General features: G+C 39.6%; 1 protein-coding gene across 3 annotated transcripts in view; it reads left to right on the forward strand.

The window, feature by feature from the left end:
- NR2C1 (nuclear receptor subfamily 2 group C member 1) overlaps positions 1 to 15,198 on the forward strand; it is a 38,680-nt gene extending 23,482 nt beyond the window's left edge. For all 3 annotated transcript variants that reach the window (XM_026035517.1, XM_026035516.1, XM_026035518.1), the window contains 10 exons: positions 687 to 866; positions 1,191 to 1,338; positions 1,419 to 1,509; positions 2,645 to 2,829; positions 5,636 to 5,798; positions 7,270 to 7,391; positions 9,100 to 9,239; positions 11,431 to 11,568; positions 14,008 to 14,113; positions 14,623 to 15,198. In XM_026035517.1, the coding sequence (XP_025891302.1) occupies positions 687 to 866; positions 1,191 to 1,338; positions 1,419 to 1,509; positions 2,645 to 2,829; positions 5,636 to 5,798; positions 7,270 to 7,391; positions 9,100 to 9,239; positions 11,431 to 11,568; positions 14,008 to 14,113; positions 14,623 to 14,797 (1,448 nt within the window). In that variant the 3' untranslated portion in view covers positions 14,798 to 15,198. The remainder of the gene's footprint in view (positions 1 to 686; positions 867 to 1,190; positions 1,339 to 1,418; positions 1,510 to 2,644; positions 2,830 to 5,635; positions 5,799 to 7,269; positions 7,392 to 9,099; positions 9,240 to 11,430; positions 11,569 to 14,007; positions 14,114 to 14,622) is intronic.
- The last annotated feature ends 348 nt before the right edge of the window (positions 15,199 to 15,546 follow it).

Raw genomic sequence — 15,546 nt, forward strand, 5'->3', positions numbered from 1 at the left:
AAAGCATGTGTGTGATAAAGGAATCTAGGAAACCTGTTAGAAACTCTTGAAACTTCTAGCAGATGTGATTGAGCTGTCTATAAAGATGTTTGTGAGGAAAAAAAATTTTAAAGTATTTTTCTATAAATAAGTTCATATTTCAGATTTATTTCTGCAATATGCCCTACTTAGTTCAAAAACAAGCATTGAAGCCTCTGCGTTATGTGCTTTAAATGTTTATCAGCAATCTTTCTTTTTAGTATGTATGCAGTTTCTGTGTTGCTGTTATATTTCAACAGATAAATTTATAATGAGTAATAATTACACCAGACTGTAGGGACTTTCTAGGAAAAAGAATCTGAAAAATTGCTAAGTGTGTGTAAATTAAGAGTTTCTCCTGTGTTCTTAAGTACGTGTTTTCTGAGTTTTTTTTAACCTCGCTGTCAACATATTCAGCAAGAAATTAATAAGCAGCTTGGTGATTTGCCTATTTATAAAATTTACCCTGAATAATTGCTTTAAATTAGAAATAAGCCCTTTTTTTGGATGGTTTTATAGACACCAGTAATATTTTAAAATCCRTAAGCTGTGAGAGAAACAAGATTGTTCCTTTTCTGGGTAAAAGCATAAATACTTTATTCTGAATAAATAAACACTGTAAAAGAGAGAATTACCAGTATAAAACTAACGTCTTGCTGTGTACCTAGGGCGTCACTATGGAGCAGTAACGTGCGAGGGCTGCAAGGGGTTCTTTAAAAGGAGCATCCGGAAGAACTTGGTGTACTCGTGCCGCGGCACCAAGGACTGCGTCATTAACAAGCACCACCGCAATCGGTGCCAGTACTGCCGCCTGCAGAGATGCATCGCCTTCGGCATGAAGCAGGACTGTAAGTCGGAAAAAGCAGCGTCAGGCCGGGAGCAGGGAACCCTGCTGGCCAGCAGCTCTGTCAAAGTGTGTGCCACACAAAATAGGCTTGGTATTAAAAGAATTTGTTGCCTTGGTTATGTACTTTTAAATCATTAGACCTGTTTTCTTTAAAGAATTGGGGAAGTTTGGTTATGGGTAGCTAACTGGATGCCTTTTTTCTTAAGATTCATCTCTCTAAATTCTCAGAATCAGTATTGAAATTGCAGAATAAGAGGAAAAAATATTATTATTTCTTAGGTTCTAATTTGTGATATGACTTAATAGTTTTATGCTCTTCTGTTAGCTGTTCAATGTGAGAGGAAACCTATTGAAGTATCCAGAGAAAAGTCTTCAAACTGCGCAGCTTCTACGGAGAAGATCTACATTCGGAAAGACCTCCGTAGTCCACTGGCTGCAACACCAACGTTTGTTACAGACAATGAAACAGCAAGGTATGTAAATCCTGCTCAGAAGCAAGTATCTCTGTTCCCTGTATTGCCCTGGAAATTAAACTGGATCCTGTTSGTGTCAGGTCAACAGGTCTGCTGGAATCGGGAATGTTTGTTAATATTCATCAGTCTGGAATAAAAAGTGAGCCTACTGTGCTGATGACTCCAGATAAGGTAAATGATAATATGAGTAATGTATTAGTTTTCTGCTATTCCTGTGCATATGTGGAGTGAATGTTGTTCTGTTTTGGTGTATTTCTGTTTTGACAGAATTTATTTCTGAAACAGTGCAAGATTGCCCAGTAATGTACATGCCTTCTCTTCAGAAGACTGCATAGTAAAAACAATAAAAACTCCATGAAATGAAGCCTCCTCCAAAGGGCCCTGCTTTCCCTTTCTTAGAGCTTTAGAAGCTGCCTTATTTCTTTTTGGTTTTATTTGGCAGTCCTGACACTTGGAGTCTTTCCCCCGCCTTGGTAACAATACAGTGAGGTCGCAAAGGTTCTTGTGCGGACAAGCCCACTCGAGCCACACCTGCACACCCAGGCCCACATCCGTACATGCTGCTGCATTTTTACAGGTGACAGTAACTCTGCTGTTTGCAGGCTTTTTGCCCTGCTTGTTCTGTCTGCAAAGGGCCGCATCAAAAGTTTTCCTCCTTTTAACTTTTCCAATTCCATGTGTGGAGTGTGCCTTAAGGAAGCTAAATGACAAATTGCCCACTGACGTTAGCAGCAGCATGGACTCGTGCACCTTCCTTTTTAAAGTAATTGGAGGAGCGAGGGGAACATGACTTGCTGCCCATCTGAATCATTGGTAGTTTCTGAATCACTATGTTCCCGTGCAATTAAATAAAGACACGAAGAAGAAAAAATAGCAGAATTCATTTCTTGGCTACCTGAAAGCAACTTTTTATCCATTCTTTGTTTTCAAACATTCTCATACTCCTTCAGTCCTGTCTATTTTATGCACTGCAGAATGGACAGAAGGGAAAGAAGCAGCAAAATATACAGCCTAAGATAGTCCTGTAGTGCAGCTGCATATTTGACTAAGGAGTGGAGATGCTAAAATGTCTTTCTGTGCTTGCTTGCTTTTTGGAGCTTGCTTTCTGAAAGATACAGGTATCTATTGCTTGTAAAAGCAGCACAGTGTCTAATGGCTGCAGTATGATTACCCATATTTTTAAACAGCCCTTTTCTTAGAGGTCTGTTCCCAAGCTCAGTAATTCCTTAGTGCAAAATTCAGTTTCTGCTAATGCAAGTTAACTGTTGCCAGTACGGAAGAACTAAACCCTGTACCTTTCTCTCAGGTTGAAACGTGCCAGGGAGACTTAAGCACGCTGGCAAATGTGGTGACATCGTTAGCAAATCTAAGTAAATCCAAAGACGGATCCCAAAGCAGTACTGAGCTCTCTATGATTGAGAGTTTAAGTAATGGAGATGCATCGCTGTCTGAACTCCCGCAGGAAGAGCAAGCTAGCACTGATGTTACGAGGTAAGGCAYGTTGCCACTGATGATCATGTTGTGATGCTTTTTGCGTCCATTTAGATCCTTAATTAAACCATCAAGTATCTGCATTGAAAATAGCAGCAGCAGCAGACTGAGTGGGTGTTGCAGATTGATCTTGGAAAATTCTTCACAGTAAAATCAGTGTTAACTGGTGTTAAGAACAGTTTAATGCCTTGTTAGTCCCCTTAAAAATCTGAGCAGTATTTTCTTTCTGCACAGAACTCGGTGCTCGCTGTCAGTACAARTACAGGCACTGTTTATCTTACAAAATTGTTTCTTTGATTTTAACCAAGCCATTGTTGTCAGCATATACGTCAATGCTGTACATTGTACTTACTCCCTTACCCTTTCCATTACAGTTTAGCCCTTCCTTTGTTGTCATCCCGTGTGGGATTTTGACTGTTGTCCCACCAATATTCACTTGCTGCACAACATCCTTGTCATGTTTTTGGGGTTGAAAAGATGCAAGTACAGTAAATTCATCAAGGGGAAAAAAAAATGGTATGTTGTGGAGTAGCTGGTACTGACTTGAGCACATAGTTTTTCCCTGGGCTCTCCTACCCTGTAGTAGGAGAGGAGGAGTTTGTTCAGCTCCTTTATGTCTTTGTGCTCCTTAGCAAGTCAGTGCCAGTTGCTGACTGGACCCTTGTTGCGTCCTCCGAGGTGAGGAGCTTGCTGTGGAAGGAGTAGATAAAACCTGAGAGCAGTTCAGCCTGAGGCTGCCCAGGACCTTTTGTGCCTTCATCTCCGGGCGCTTTCAGGAGCTCTCTCAAGCACAGAACTCACAAGAGCTCTGACACAGCAGAACACCTTCTCGTTTCYAAGAGGTTTCCAGGTTTCCAATACCAAATAGATTTCCAATAGGGAGTTCCAATGGAAATATCCTATAGAAGGGAAGTCGTCGCTCAGACAGAAACTAAGATTTTGGTCTAAATCATTGATTTCCTTGAGAGGGATTATGCAGTTTAAACCAACATACAGAAGTGTTTACTGAAGAACATTGATTTGAGAGGGTTCCAGGAAAAGCTTTTATCACCGTTTTTCATGTATTTTATTACATTTAATTGCTYGCAGCTACCATAGCAAAGCTTTTGCTTTGCTGACAAAAATTCAGTCCACAACTTCTTGCTAGCATTCAGCAGCTGTTATATTTTCATGTTGTATGCTGTTGTCCTCTAATGACTTCATTATTTATGTTTATTTTTTACATCTTATTATATATCCATTAGTGAATGAGCTAGATGAAAAGGAAACCAGCCTTGTTTCTGACCAAGAATACTGTTTATTTTAATGTTTTTTTTTCTTGTGTAGTAGACTAGGTTTCTGTAATTTTCAGGCAAGCTTTGTTCTCGGTGCTCCTTTCTTCTTAGTGCWTTTATCTTGCAATTTTTGATCTTGCAAGTTGGCCTAGATATAGGGGCTTTATGTTCAAATAGAAGCCAGGTGTGAGGCACAGGGCCTGAAACTGTGATTTCCTGGCAGGAGACAGGCAGTCTAACTTGGAGTGCTTGCGCGTGAGTGTGTTCCCTAGTCTCCTGCTTTCCACATACCTGAGATGGAAAATTTCCCGGCTGCATCCACCTGTGCGTGCCCCAGTCACCTTCATGTGCTGCTAAAGACGCACAGGGCCAAACTGTTCCCGTTCCTGTAGCCTCTTGAGCCTGAAGCGATGTGAGCAGCTTGCCTGTGTTGCTTCTTTTTGGTCAGAAGCAGTTATGTTAAAAATAGCAAGCACTTAAGGTTTTAGTGTCTTGGTGCGCTTAGGGAGCAAGAGAAAGCGGAGGGAGGGGAGGTGGGCAGAGTTCTGCCACTTGGATGCCAAATTTGGTAGCAGAACATCTGAGAGTGCTCTTAGGTTCTGTGACAATAAACATTCCTCGAGATTGAGAACTGGCTCTGCGTGCCGGCCGATAAGCAGCAGCTAGAAGTTTTCCAGACATCAGGGAATGAGTTTTGTCGTGCGCTGCTTTTATGCAGGAGTGCTCCTGCCCCCAGGGTGCATCACCTGCCTGCAGGCGCACACTGTGCGTCCGCCAAGGGTGCGGGCCGGTCGGTCCTGGGTGTCAGCCGGGTTTGTGCGGAGCAGAGCAATGAGATGGTGGTGTGTACAGCAGTTAATGCAGCTGTTCCCTCTTGTTTGGTGTTTTCAGGCAGCAGGGATAAGAGTGATAGATCTGTGCTCATCCCGGGCTCTCGACAGGTAACGCTTGGGCTTTGCAGGAGTCACTGCCCGCATCAGAGGATGCTGCAGGTGGCATGGAGGATTTGAGAGACTCTCTCCTGTGTCTTTAAAGCAGGCCTTCCAAGTAAAGCTGAACAACAGTTCATGACATGAAAAGTCAGAAAAAACATTCTTGCTGTTTGCGCGTCGTTGCAGCAAAGCTGCCTRCAATTTACATGTGCATTAAGTTGCTTTAACAACAGTCTGATGATCGTGTGCTCAAAAGCCTTGTGCTAACACTCTCAGTAAACACCACTACAGAGATCCTGAAAGGCAAAATGGGATTCATTCACCAGCTCAGGCATGTTGTCAAAACCATGAATTTGTTGGCAGCTATTGTGAACATGAAATGCAGCTGACTTTTTGTTGCAGAGACAATGTAGTTTGGTGTTCTTAGGGACTGGAGCAAGAGTTTGTTATTGTATCTTCTTTGCTATTTCTGGTCTTTTGAGGCAGACCTCTAAATACTGYTTGCAGCTGTATTAAGTTCCTTCTGAATCAAAACGTTCTCAAAAATGAAATTTGCTTCTCCTTCATCCTCCTCTCCCCACCTTTTTGTCTGTCTTACAGAGCATTTGATACTCTTGCAAAAGCACTAAATCCAGGAGAGGGTGCAGCATGCCAGAGCTCGGAGAGCGTTGAAGCCAGCGTGCAGCTCGTCGGTGGAGAAACAAGCCTGGATGTCGTTGAAATAGAGGGGCCGCTACTCAGCGACACACACGTGGCATTCAGGGTACTTCATGCTGTAGAATTAGCAAATGCTGTTTAATTTAGTACCATTTTAATTTAGTACAAAATAATTGATGACTTATTGAAGTGGCCTTTTGCTTTTCCTAAAAGAGTTAAACTTTGTTTAAGGTRATGGCATTCATTTTTGATGAATATATTGCATTTGTTCATTAGTTAACTCTTTCCTCAAGAAAGCTAACAGCTCTGTGCGGAGCTTTAGCTGCACCATTTATTTTGTTTTCTTATGCTCTGAAACCATAGCTGATCAGTACACAGGGATTTAAACAGACAAGAGTTTTGCAAAGCTGAGAGTCAGCACCCACATTCTCACTTATTGCCAGATGGATGTAACGTGTCATGTTAGTGAATATTGAGGCTTGTCACAGTTTCTTCTTTGCACGTTTACCCTACTTCAGTGTGGCACAAATTGTCTTTAGCCATTAAGCAAAATCTGGTTTCTTTTATAGAGAGACAAATACTTTCTAACTTTATTTCTCATTTCATAAGCCTGCAGAAATCTTTCATCTTTTTTTTCTTCCTGTTACTCCTGGACAAATCAATCTTSCCTATCCAAGTTTCTTCAGCATCAGCCCCTGCAATAAGCTTTGCTGCTCTCATCAGTGCCTGTTTTGATCACTCAGTTCCAGTGTCAATTTTACAACAAAAGATCAGGTTTTACTAATAAACTTAGCAGAACCATTGCATTATGAGGAATTAACTTCTGAGAATAGAACTAGAGCACTATGATTAGCAATTTGAGTCAAATCCTTTCTTCACATAGAAGAAGAAAGCATGCACAGACAAACCCATAAATTTTACTCATGTAAGTTCAGAAAAATCATTTTTGATGCATCTTGATTGCTGTTTAGGACTTGGGCAGCTCTCTATGTAGGCATTTTATTCACCTATCAAAATATTATTTTGTAAAATTAAAAATTAAAGCTACAAGCCAAAGATCTTATGTGAGATAAGATCCTCTTTGCTCTCCCAAAACTCCACCTAGTAATTGTGGTGATTCCGCTAATTTTTCAGGCCCCTTATTCGCCTTCTCTCAGACAAGATTTGGAAAGGTATGGTGCCTCTGTATTTGTGTTTTTGAAACATATCTATTATAAGAAATGTCATAAATGTACCTAATTGCAGTAGGTCTTCTAAAACTTTTATTCTTCTGTGAATGTCTCAGTTTATTTGGAATTTTCCATTTCCAGGTGTCCCAGACATGAATCTTTATCTAAATTAAATATATTTTTTTGTCCTGTCTTTATTGCTTTGTAATCTCATTAAAACATAACCCTGTGGCTAGCATGGAATAAAAGCAGATATTCAATTTTGCCTTSGAGATTATCCCATATTTACTTCCCAGATACTTTTACCTGTTTCTCTCTAAAAGAAACTATCAGGCATGATTTTCCATGTTAGGTTTTTTGTGGGAAGAAAGTAAAATAACTTTTTTTTTCTTTTTTTTTTTTAACCAGCTCACAATGCCCTCGCCCATGCCTGAATATCTGAACGTTCACTACATCTGTGAGTCTGCCTCCAGGTTGCTTTTCTTGTCCATGCACTGGGCACGGTCCATCCCGTCTTTCCAGGCTTTAGGGTAAGTATTTGTTTTTTGTGTTCTCTCGGATTGTGAATACACAGTGTTTAATTGGCTATTTTTACTGTCTCTTTCAGGGTCATTTTAAAATATAAAACCATTTATTAAAAATGTCTTATAGATCTTCATCATGAAGGTAAATCTGCTGATCAAAAATTACTCCCAACTTCAGTCCAAATTTAGTAACTTGGATTAGATTTTGAAGGAAAAAAAGGATCCATAAAGATTTCCATAAAGATCAAATGTCTGTGTTTTGCCCTTTTTAAAGATAATTTTTCAGTAAATCACTTCTAGTCATTTGTGAAGAGCTCCATCTTGACCTCTGGTACTTCTCAGACAGTCGCCAAAAAAAAACCCTTATCTCTGGAGTCCTGAATACTGATATTGTTATAGATGAATTAGGAGTAATAATTTTGCCTTTGTTGACCTATATGGGAGAAATGTTAGCTAGGTTCAGCAAGCCACCAGAATTCTTTATTTGCCAGGGAGTTTCCAAAGACAAACTGACTCTGCAAGCAGAAAAGAAAATAATTGTTATGGTTCTGTCTGCAGTTAGCTTAACAGCCAGTCTTTCCAGCAGAATTTCGTGTGTCATCTAAAATTCTTAAACTATGTGGTAGTACATTGCTGACTGTCATGAGAAAACATTTCCAGACAGTGGGGGGAAAAATAATTCATGTTACTTTCAGAAGTCATTTTATGAGGACCCATCAAGCAAGTACAGATAGTGTATCAGCTGTGACACGAAGGGAGCATAGATCCAGTTAGTCTTCCCCAGAAATCTCTTCCTGTCCTTCTCTGTACAGTGCTTTTCTTAAATGCAATATCAAAATAGTTTATGACTGTGGTAGCGAAGAAATTTCTTTTGAAAGTGAAGGTTTCTTTCCTCTTCCATAAAGCTTGTCAGAAGCAGGATGGCCTGTGATTACCAGTTGTATTTACTTGGATGTTTAAGACAAATTATTGTATATTCTTTAAGAAACGATGTATTTGTGTGTAATTGGAGCCACAAATTTCCCCAAAAAATGTGTTTTGGGGAAAGAAACAATGAAATTATATAAAATAAAGCAGAAGGAGAGTAAAAAAGCAGACAAAAACATAAATGTGATTATTAATGTAAACTGCTGCCCTGCAGAATTTTGAAGTAATTATCAAATTTGCACAATGAATTGCATCAWTGATCATTTTAAAGTCTTTTGTAAGACAGAGACAATGCAAAACRGTATAAAAATACTTTTGGAAAATGCTACATTGAAAACCTTTGTCTGAAAAGGCTCATCAGGTGAAATGGAATTAATTACAGAAAATCTGCATGATTTTTTGAGTAAGCTACTTCCAATATGTTTTGATGTTTGCATTAAAAATGGAGGAGTAGACTGTACTAATAGTGTTCATATTCACCTGTGCTAGAATTTCCAGCCCCAATCAAGATCATCATCAACAGAATATTAAAACGCCATTTAACAGGAATATATAATTTGCCTTTTCAAGCTTAAAATTTTAACACTTYCAAGTGTTAAATTCCAATTTTGACTTCTCAGGTCAAGTATTTTAACTCTAGCGTGAAAATAAAAATACTTTTGATGTTGGGCTTCATTTTCGTATTGGTTGAATTAGGCAAATGCTTCAGGAAGTATTCTTTAAATTAGAAAAAATATATATACAAATGGCTGATGCTATTAAGTGAAATTATTGTATTTTTTAATAGACAGGATAACAGCATATCATTAGTAAAAGCCTGCTGGAATGAGCTTTTTACACTTGGTCTTGCACAATGTTCCCAAGTGATGAATGTGGCAACTATATTAACTGCATTTGTTAATCACCTTCATGGCAGCCTACAGCAAGGTAAGGTGCATGTTGTCTATGTTCCAGATTTGCAAAGTAACTTCTTAGTTTTTAGGTTTTGAACAGAGCAGAAATTGATAACTTATCCCTCAATTGCTACTGTAACTTACTTTTTGTAGAGCTTACTAGTATTGAGACAAAATAATAATAGAAAATACAGTCCATGAGATTTCAACACAGCATCATTTTTAAGAACATAAACGGACTGTGAATTTGTCCTTTGTACCGTGTGTGCAGGGTAGAGACTGAGCCAACTGTGCCTTGCTGCCCATAGCTGTGAGACAAAGCAACCTAGTGCTGCCTTCTTGATGTACTGACTTTAGCTAACCTGGGGGCTTGGTCACTTCTGTGTGCTCCTGCAGTTCAAGGTTAGCTACTCACTGCTATCTGTGTTTCACAGATGTTGCATCTTTCTTTCTTGGCATGAGATGGTTTGGTTTTTGCAATGACTTTGAGGCTTGCCTATCTTTAAAATTTGCTTCTGCTGCTTGCAGATGACTGTAATGCCCTAGGCTTTCTTTGCCAGCACTGCACATCTCAGCTCCTCCTCTGAAAGGAACCAAGGGAAATAATAGTTCCGAAATCCTGTTTTAGAATCTGATACCAGGTTCAGAGCTTGTTCTGATTTACCTGCTCCAATCCTATCTGTGTTGCRACATCCCAGTGGGCAGGTCTAGAGCTGTGCTCTAGACAGCTCTTTGCAGCTGGTAGTCTTGTAGCGAGTTTCAAGTCTTAAACTTGGAGCAAGTTTAAAACAGAGAAGACTTTTAAGTGCCAGTGCTTAAAAACTGATAATGTCTTTTACAATTGGGAAGGTTTCCTGACTCTGGTTCTTAAACAATGTTCTTCATTCACAAAATAGGGAAGAATCCTTAGATGCTGATATTAGATGTCTTCATTCACAGAGATCAGCAGAATTACTCTAACAAGCAGCAACAACACATGGTATAAATCTTTGTCCTCAGCTACTGCAGGCTGCCTGGCTACACGTTCAAATTGTCTATCCATAGGTACCCATTTCTCCTGTGTACTGTTGAGATCGAAAGAACTCATTGCCAGTTAGATTGTGTCTTTGTTTTAGTCTAATCACAAGTGGCTGAACGTCTGGTTTCTCACACAGTATTTTCAAGAAGATTTTAAGATCACTTAGCAGTCTGCAAGAAAAAAAAATCGTTCTTTGTACTCCCTGAGGGACCAAACTCTGGCTTTTTTTTTCAAGAAGATTTTAAGATCACTTAGCAGTCTGCAAGAAAAAAAAATCGTTCTTTGTACTCCCTGAGGGACCAAACTCTGGCTTTTTCTTTTTTTTTTTTTTTTTTTTTTTTTTTTTTTTTTTTTTTTTTTTTTTTTTTTTTTTTTTTTTTTTTCAGTCTGGCATCTCTATCCCCAAATCCCCTGTTTAATTGCTGTTACCTCACAGTGAACAGTCAGAGAAATACAAGTCTTCCTGGCAGATCCACACTAAATGCACTTCCTTCCTTACTAACCCTACGTCTTCAGGTGCAGAGCATTCAAAGGAAAGAAAGGCCAGTTGACCTGCTCTTCTATTTACTTCATCTGCAGTAAATTACTCTTTTAYGGGGAATTTAAAGTCAAGTACCTGAAGTCATTTACATAATCTCGGCTCTAACAGCTACTTATTCGAAAATAATGTAGTCTTCATCTAGTCMAAGCCTAGTACATTATAATAAGGTAAATACACTTTAAAAAATCTTAGCATTTCCAGGTTAACTAGTTTTTTAGATTTGTTACATGTATGAAAATTCTGACTTCAATGCTATGCAACAATAGGCTGGCAAACTGTAGGAAAAAAACAATCCACTAAACTGGAGATGTCTTTCTTCCTCCTTTTTGAAAGGAAGGAACTGAAGAATTCATTCTGAGGCATCATCTTTTTCAGCAACGGTATGATCTTTGTGTAAAGTAATCCTSCACACCAAGATACATCGTTGATTCTAAGATGTAGGGCACAGATCTGCAATAACAGTGTGAGGGRAAAAAAAATCACAGTTCAATCAGAATTGATTTCACATTATTCAGACCTATTAAATGAGTCTGTAGATGGCTTAGATTTCCTGCTGTCTGAATCCAATAAAGTGATGAATACATTTGTTTCTAATAAATCCAATGCAAACGCATTTTTGMATATGTGTTGACTTTGGAGTTTTTATATTTTGTGTTTGTGACTTAGATAAGCTGCCAACAGACAGAGGAAAACTAGTCATGGAGCATATCTTCAAACTGCAAGAATTCTGCAACAGTATGGTTAAGCTTTGTCTGGATGGATATGAATATGCCTACTTGAAAGCTATYGTCCTCTTCAGTCCTGGTATGTAATTATTCCTAATGTAAAATGTTACTCTTTGACTACAAAGTCGTTAGTGGTCTAAAGTCTCATGAAAACACTCTGCTGAATTTGCTGTGTTTTCCACAAAGCCATATTTTTAGATAGGTTTCCCTTAATATTCTTTTAAAGGCTGATGGAAAGAGGAAACAGTTTGAAACAGGTTTCTGGAAACGGGAGAAGTAACAACAGATAAGTAGGCTGAGTGGGAGCTGAGATTAGCTCACTTGTAATGACCTTTGTTGTTCAGAACTAGGCCTAGCTATACTCAGCACTGTGCAAAACCAGTGTGAAAACAACCACGAGTTACTTTTTCGTTACGAGCAGATTTTCTTACATACGTGTACACATACACACACCCAGGCACCCATATGTGCATGTATATAAACCATGTATGTGTATAAGAATTGTGGGGCTCTCGCTTTGCAATTTCCCTCATACTCACATGATTCTTTCCATAGATGGTAGTTTCTCYGAAGAGGATCCACATCTCCCAGTGRAAGTGGCAGCATCAGCAGAACCATCTGCTGGATTCCATGGAATCCATGTCCTGGAATCTATGGAATTCATCTAAGCACATAGCAAAACTTTCCCTGTCCTCCATTCCCTCTTTTAATATTACATTAATGGAAGCCTTCTGGGGTGAAAGAACTTCTTGCAAGTGAGCAGCAGTATAAGTACTGCCAGAACCCTATTGTAAAGATAAGGAATGCCCAGAAAGTATTCTAGAAAGACCAGCATCTTGATCTGGACTTCTGAAGGAAAATCAGGTCTTGAGTGTTTTCACTATGGAGAGAAAACCCTGGTCTTAGTCCTCTGACTGGGAGAATCTCGTGTGTTTTATGTGCTTGCTTTTTCCAGTCTGCTAAGGCACAGGAGCTGCTTGGGTTTTCTGATAAGCAGTAGCTCGGATGGATGTAACTGCAGTTGTAACAGTCCGTAGCTGCTGAGGACTTCACCTTTGGCTTCCCTATTGCATGGGAAGGGCCAGGGACCTCCTTTAACGGGAAGGAAGGGAAGGGTGAATGATTGCTTGTGTAATTGCTTGTTGGATTGCAGAACACTGACTAACACTTCAGCTGTTCCGTACCCCAAACCTGCCCTTTCATGCCATTCCCGGGGCTTTGAAGGCTGCTCCAGAAAAGAAAGGAAATGGTGGAGGAATATCTCAAGCCCATTCCCCTGGCACCATGTCGGCTAGGTTTAGTGGCAGAATCTGTTGGCATCTCTGCTGGTGCTTTCCTTGCTAGGAAGTACTTAAACTGGCAAAACAATGTTTACTTACTTGGTTAGTCTGAAATGTGTCTCCTTCTGATTACATTTGACAACAGAAGACATAGGAGGAAGCAATTCCACAAAAGGACTGTTGGGTCACACCACTGAYATGAATTTTTCTTTAGCTCAGGGCTTTCAGATGATGGATTTAATGATGTATAACTGCTTTAATGACAGTGTGCCTTCTTCAGGTCAATATTCTTGCTCCTGTGAGCTGCATTAAAATAAATAAATAGATAAAAAGCACTTCATGCCTCTCAAAGTCATGAGCTGTGTACCAGTTCCTTGAGCAGAAGGGCTGTTCTTGCAGTAATTCACCTGCCAAATATCAGYGTTTCAGGGACTCTAGTGCTCCCCCAGAGGCTGGGCCTGGGCAGCAGAGCCCTCGAGCAGGGCTCTTGTCTGCAGCATCCCTGGTGTCCCGGAGAGGAGGGGTGGGATTGTTAGTAGTAATCATGTGAGATCCCATCACAGAAACACAATTTGTGAGTCAGCATGGTATTATGACAGTAATGCACTAAGCCAGACAGGTAATAAATTACAGACCACATAAAATACTTAGAAGTGCCAGAGAGTCATTTCCAAATGTGACTTGGCTTTTGGATTAATCCCCTTTCTTTTTAGTAAGATTTAAATTTCAAGGTTTTAAATTGCTGCTGATAATTATATTTGGCACTCTGGAAAATTTTGTACCAGACTGTTGCACAAGGAATCTTCTGCAGTTGTCAGGCTATACGTGGCTCATAGCCCTTTTTTTTTTTCCTTTTTTTTTTTTCCAACTGATCTGGTCCTAATTTTATTCTTCACCTCTGATCCAAATGCTGTGCATGCCTACAGTAATCCAGTAAGTCTGACTGTACTACAACAACACGGTCCTATGCAACACAGAGGCCGCAGCTGAATCATCAAGATTATCCCAAATATTGCAGGCACTGCCTTTATTGGGATTCATTATAGTGTCTGATTGTATCTGTAGGCAAKTAAGTAAAACATCAACGTCAAAAGGACATAAAGAGGCGTCCTATTAAAACTGCTGGAAACAGCCACTAAATAGCCAGTTGAGCATGCTTACAGTTAGATAATCTGTGTGGATTTATAGATTTTAGTGCGTCACATAGAGCGAGAATAACAAGAGAGTGTGTCTTTCAGATCACCCTGGTCTTGAAAACGTGGTACAGATTGAGAAATTTCAGGAAAAGGCCTACATGGAGTTCCAAGACTATGTAACAAAAGCATATCCAGATGATACTTACAGGTGTGTGAACTTCCATGGTGATTTCATTTATTTCTTTTTTTTTCAGAGCATCTGCAATCCTGATTTGTGCAATATTTCTTGTAATAAGTATCTTAATTTAAGAAGTTACTTTTAGTGAACTTGCATATGTACTCATTCATTGTTACTTTCCAAAACTGAGGCTTGAGTGCATTTTGCATTTAAWAGGAAATAGTTATATTCATTTGGAATTGCACCCTCTTGGGTTATTGATTATTTTTCTAAGCCTAAACATACTGTGCAATTTATCTACAYGGCCAATACAAACAAAAAAAGGAATGTGCAAGTCAAAGATGTGACTGGCCATAAATCATATAATCTGTTGATTTAATTTTGTATGCCTTTATTTGTATTGAATTTTGGCTGGTGCTGTCAGCATTGATGTTGTTTTTTCTGTTCCCACGCTGGGAATGTAATTGTGAATCCCTTCAAAACRTGTGGCCACCTTTGCACATGGCACTTTGTACCCAGCCTCTTTCTTCCCGTTTCAGACTGTCCAGGCTTCTTCTGCGGCTGCCGGCGCTTCGGCTGATGAGCGCGGCTATTACGGAGGAGCTCTTCTTTGCGGGACTCATCGGGAACGTTCAGATCGACAGCATCATCCCCTACATCCTGCGCATGGAGACCGCGGACTACAACTCCCAAATCATTGGCCACGCTGTATAAAAGCAGAGGTGAAGGATTCTGTACCATGGCAGTCATGGTGATGTAAATGCATACCCTGTCTCCAAGAGATGGCAATACGCCTTCCCGAGCGCCGTTCCGAGGAAGGCTAAAATCCCGCCGTTCCCCTACGCTTGGGAAACGTGGTGGGGCATCTAAAGGAATATAGGATCGCTTCCGAATTTTCATCTGATCTTCAAGGACTTGTAAATTACCTTGGTATCTGAAGAAAATCAAGAATTGTCCATCCTATTTTTGTAGATAGATGAACTTGGAATATTTGTTTATAAAGTCCAGGCTTGTGAAGAAACTGAAGAAGCTTTGACTGAACTAAGGTATCACATTTTAGTTTGATGTTTTAGATAAATAAATTAACTTTCCTCYCCGAGTTGCGTTTTCAGTGTTTTGCTGCTAGCTCTTTCTCACTGATAGAATGGAACATACATGGTCTGATATCCTGAAAAGGTCAAGGTTTCCATGGAAACAACCTTTTTAATCAAGCTCTTTTTTTTTCTATTTTTCTGAAGAGAGATTTTGATATTTTTTTCCTGAATGAAACACTGGATACCATTTCAAGTGCAGAGAAATGAGAGAAAGATCACATTTCAAAAATGCTCTTTGTATATTGGTGYAGTTGATGGAAAGTGAAGCTGTAACAGGTCAATACTAATTGTTTTCGTGGATGCAAAGGAATTCTGTGTTGTAGTGTTATGTGTTGGTAGACCTATGGAAAACTAAGAGAAGTGTGTACT

This window comes from Nothoprocta perdicaria, unplaced genomic scaffold (genome assembly GCF_003342845.1).
Source record: "Nothoprocta perdicaria isolate Ctin4 unplaced genomic scaffold, notPer1 scaffold_160, whole genome shotgun sequence".
Taxonomy (NCBI): Eukaryota; Metazoa; Chordata; class Aves; order Tinamiformes; family Tinamidae; genus Nothoprocta; species Nothoprocta perdicaria.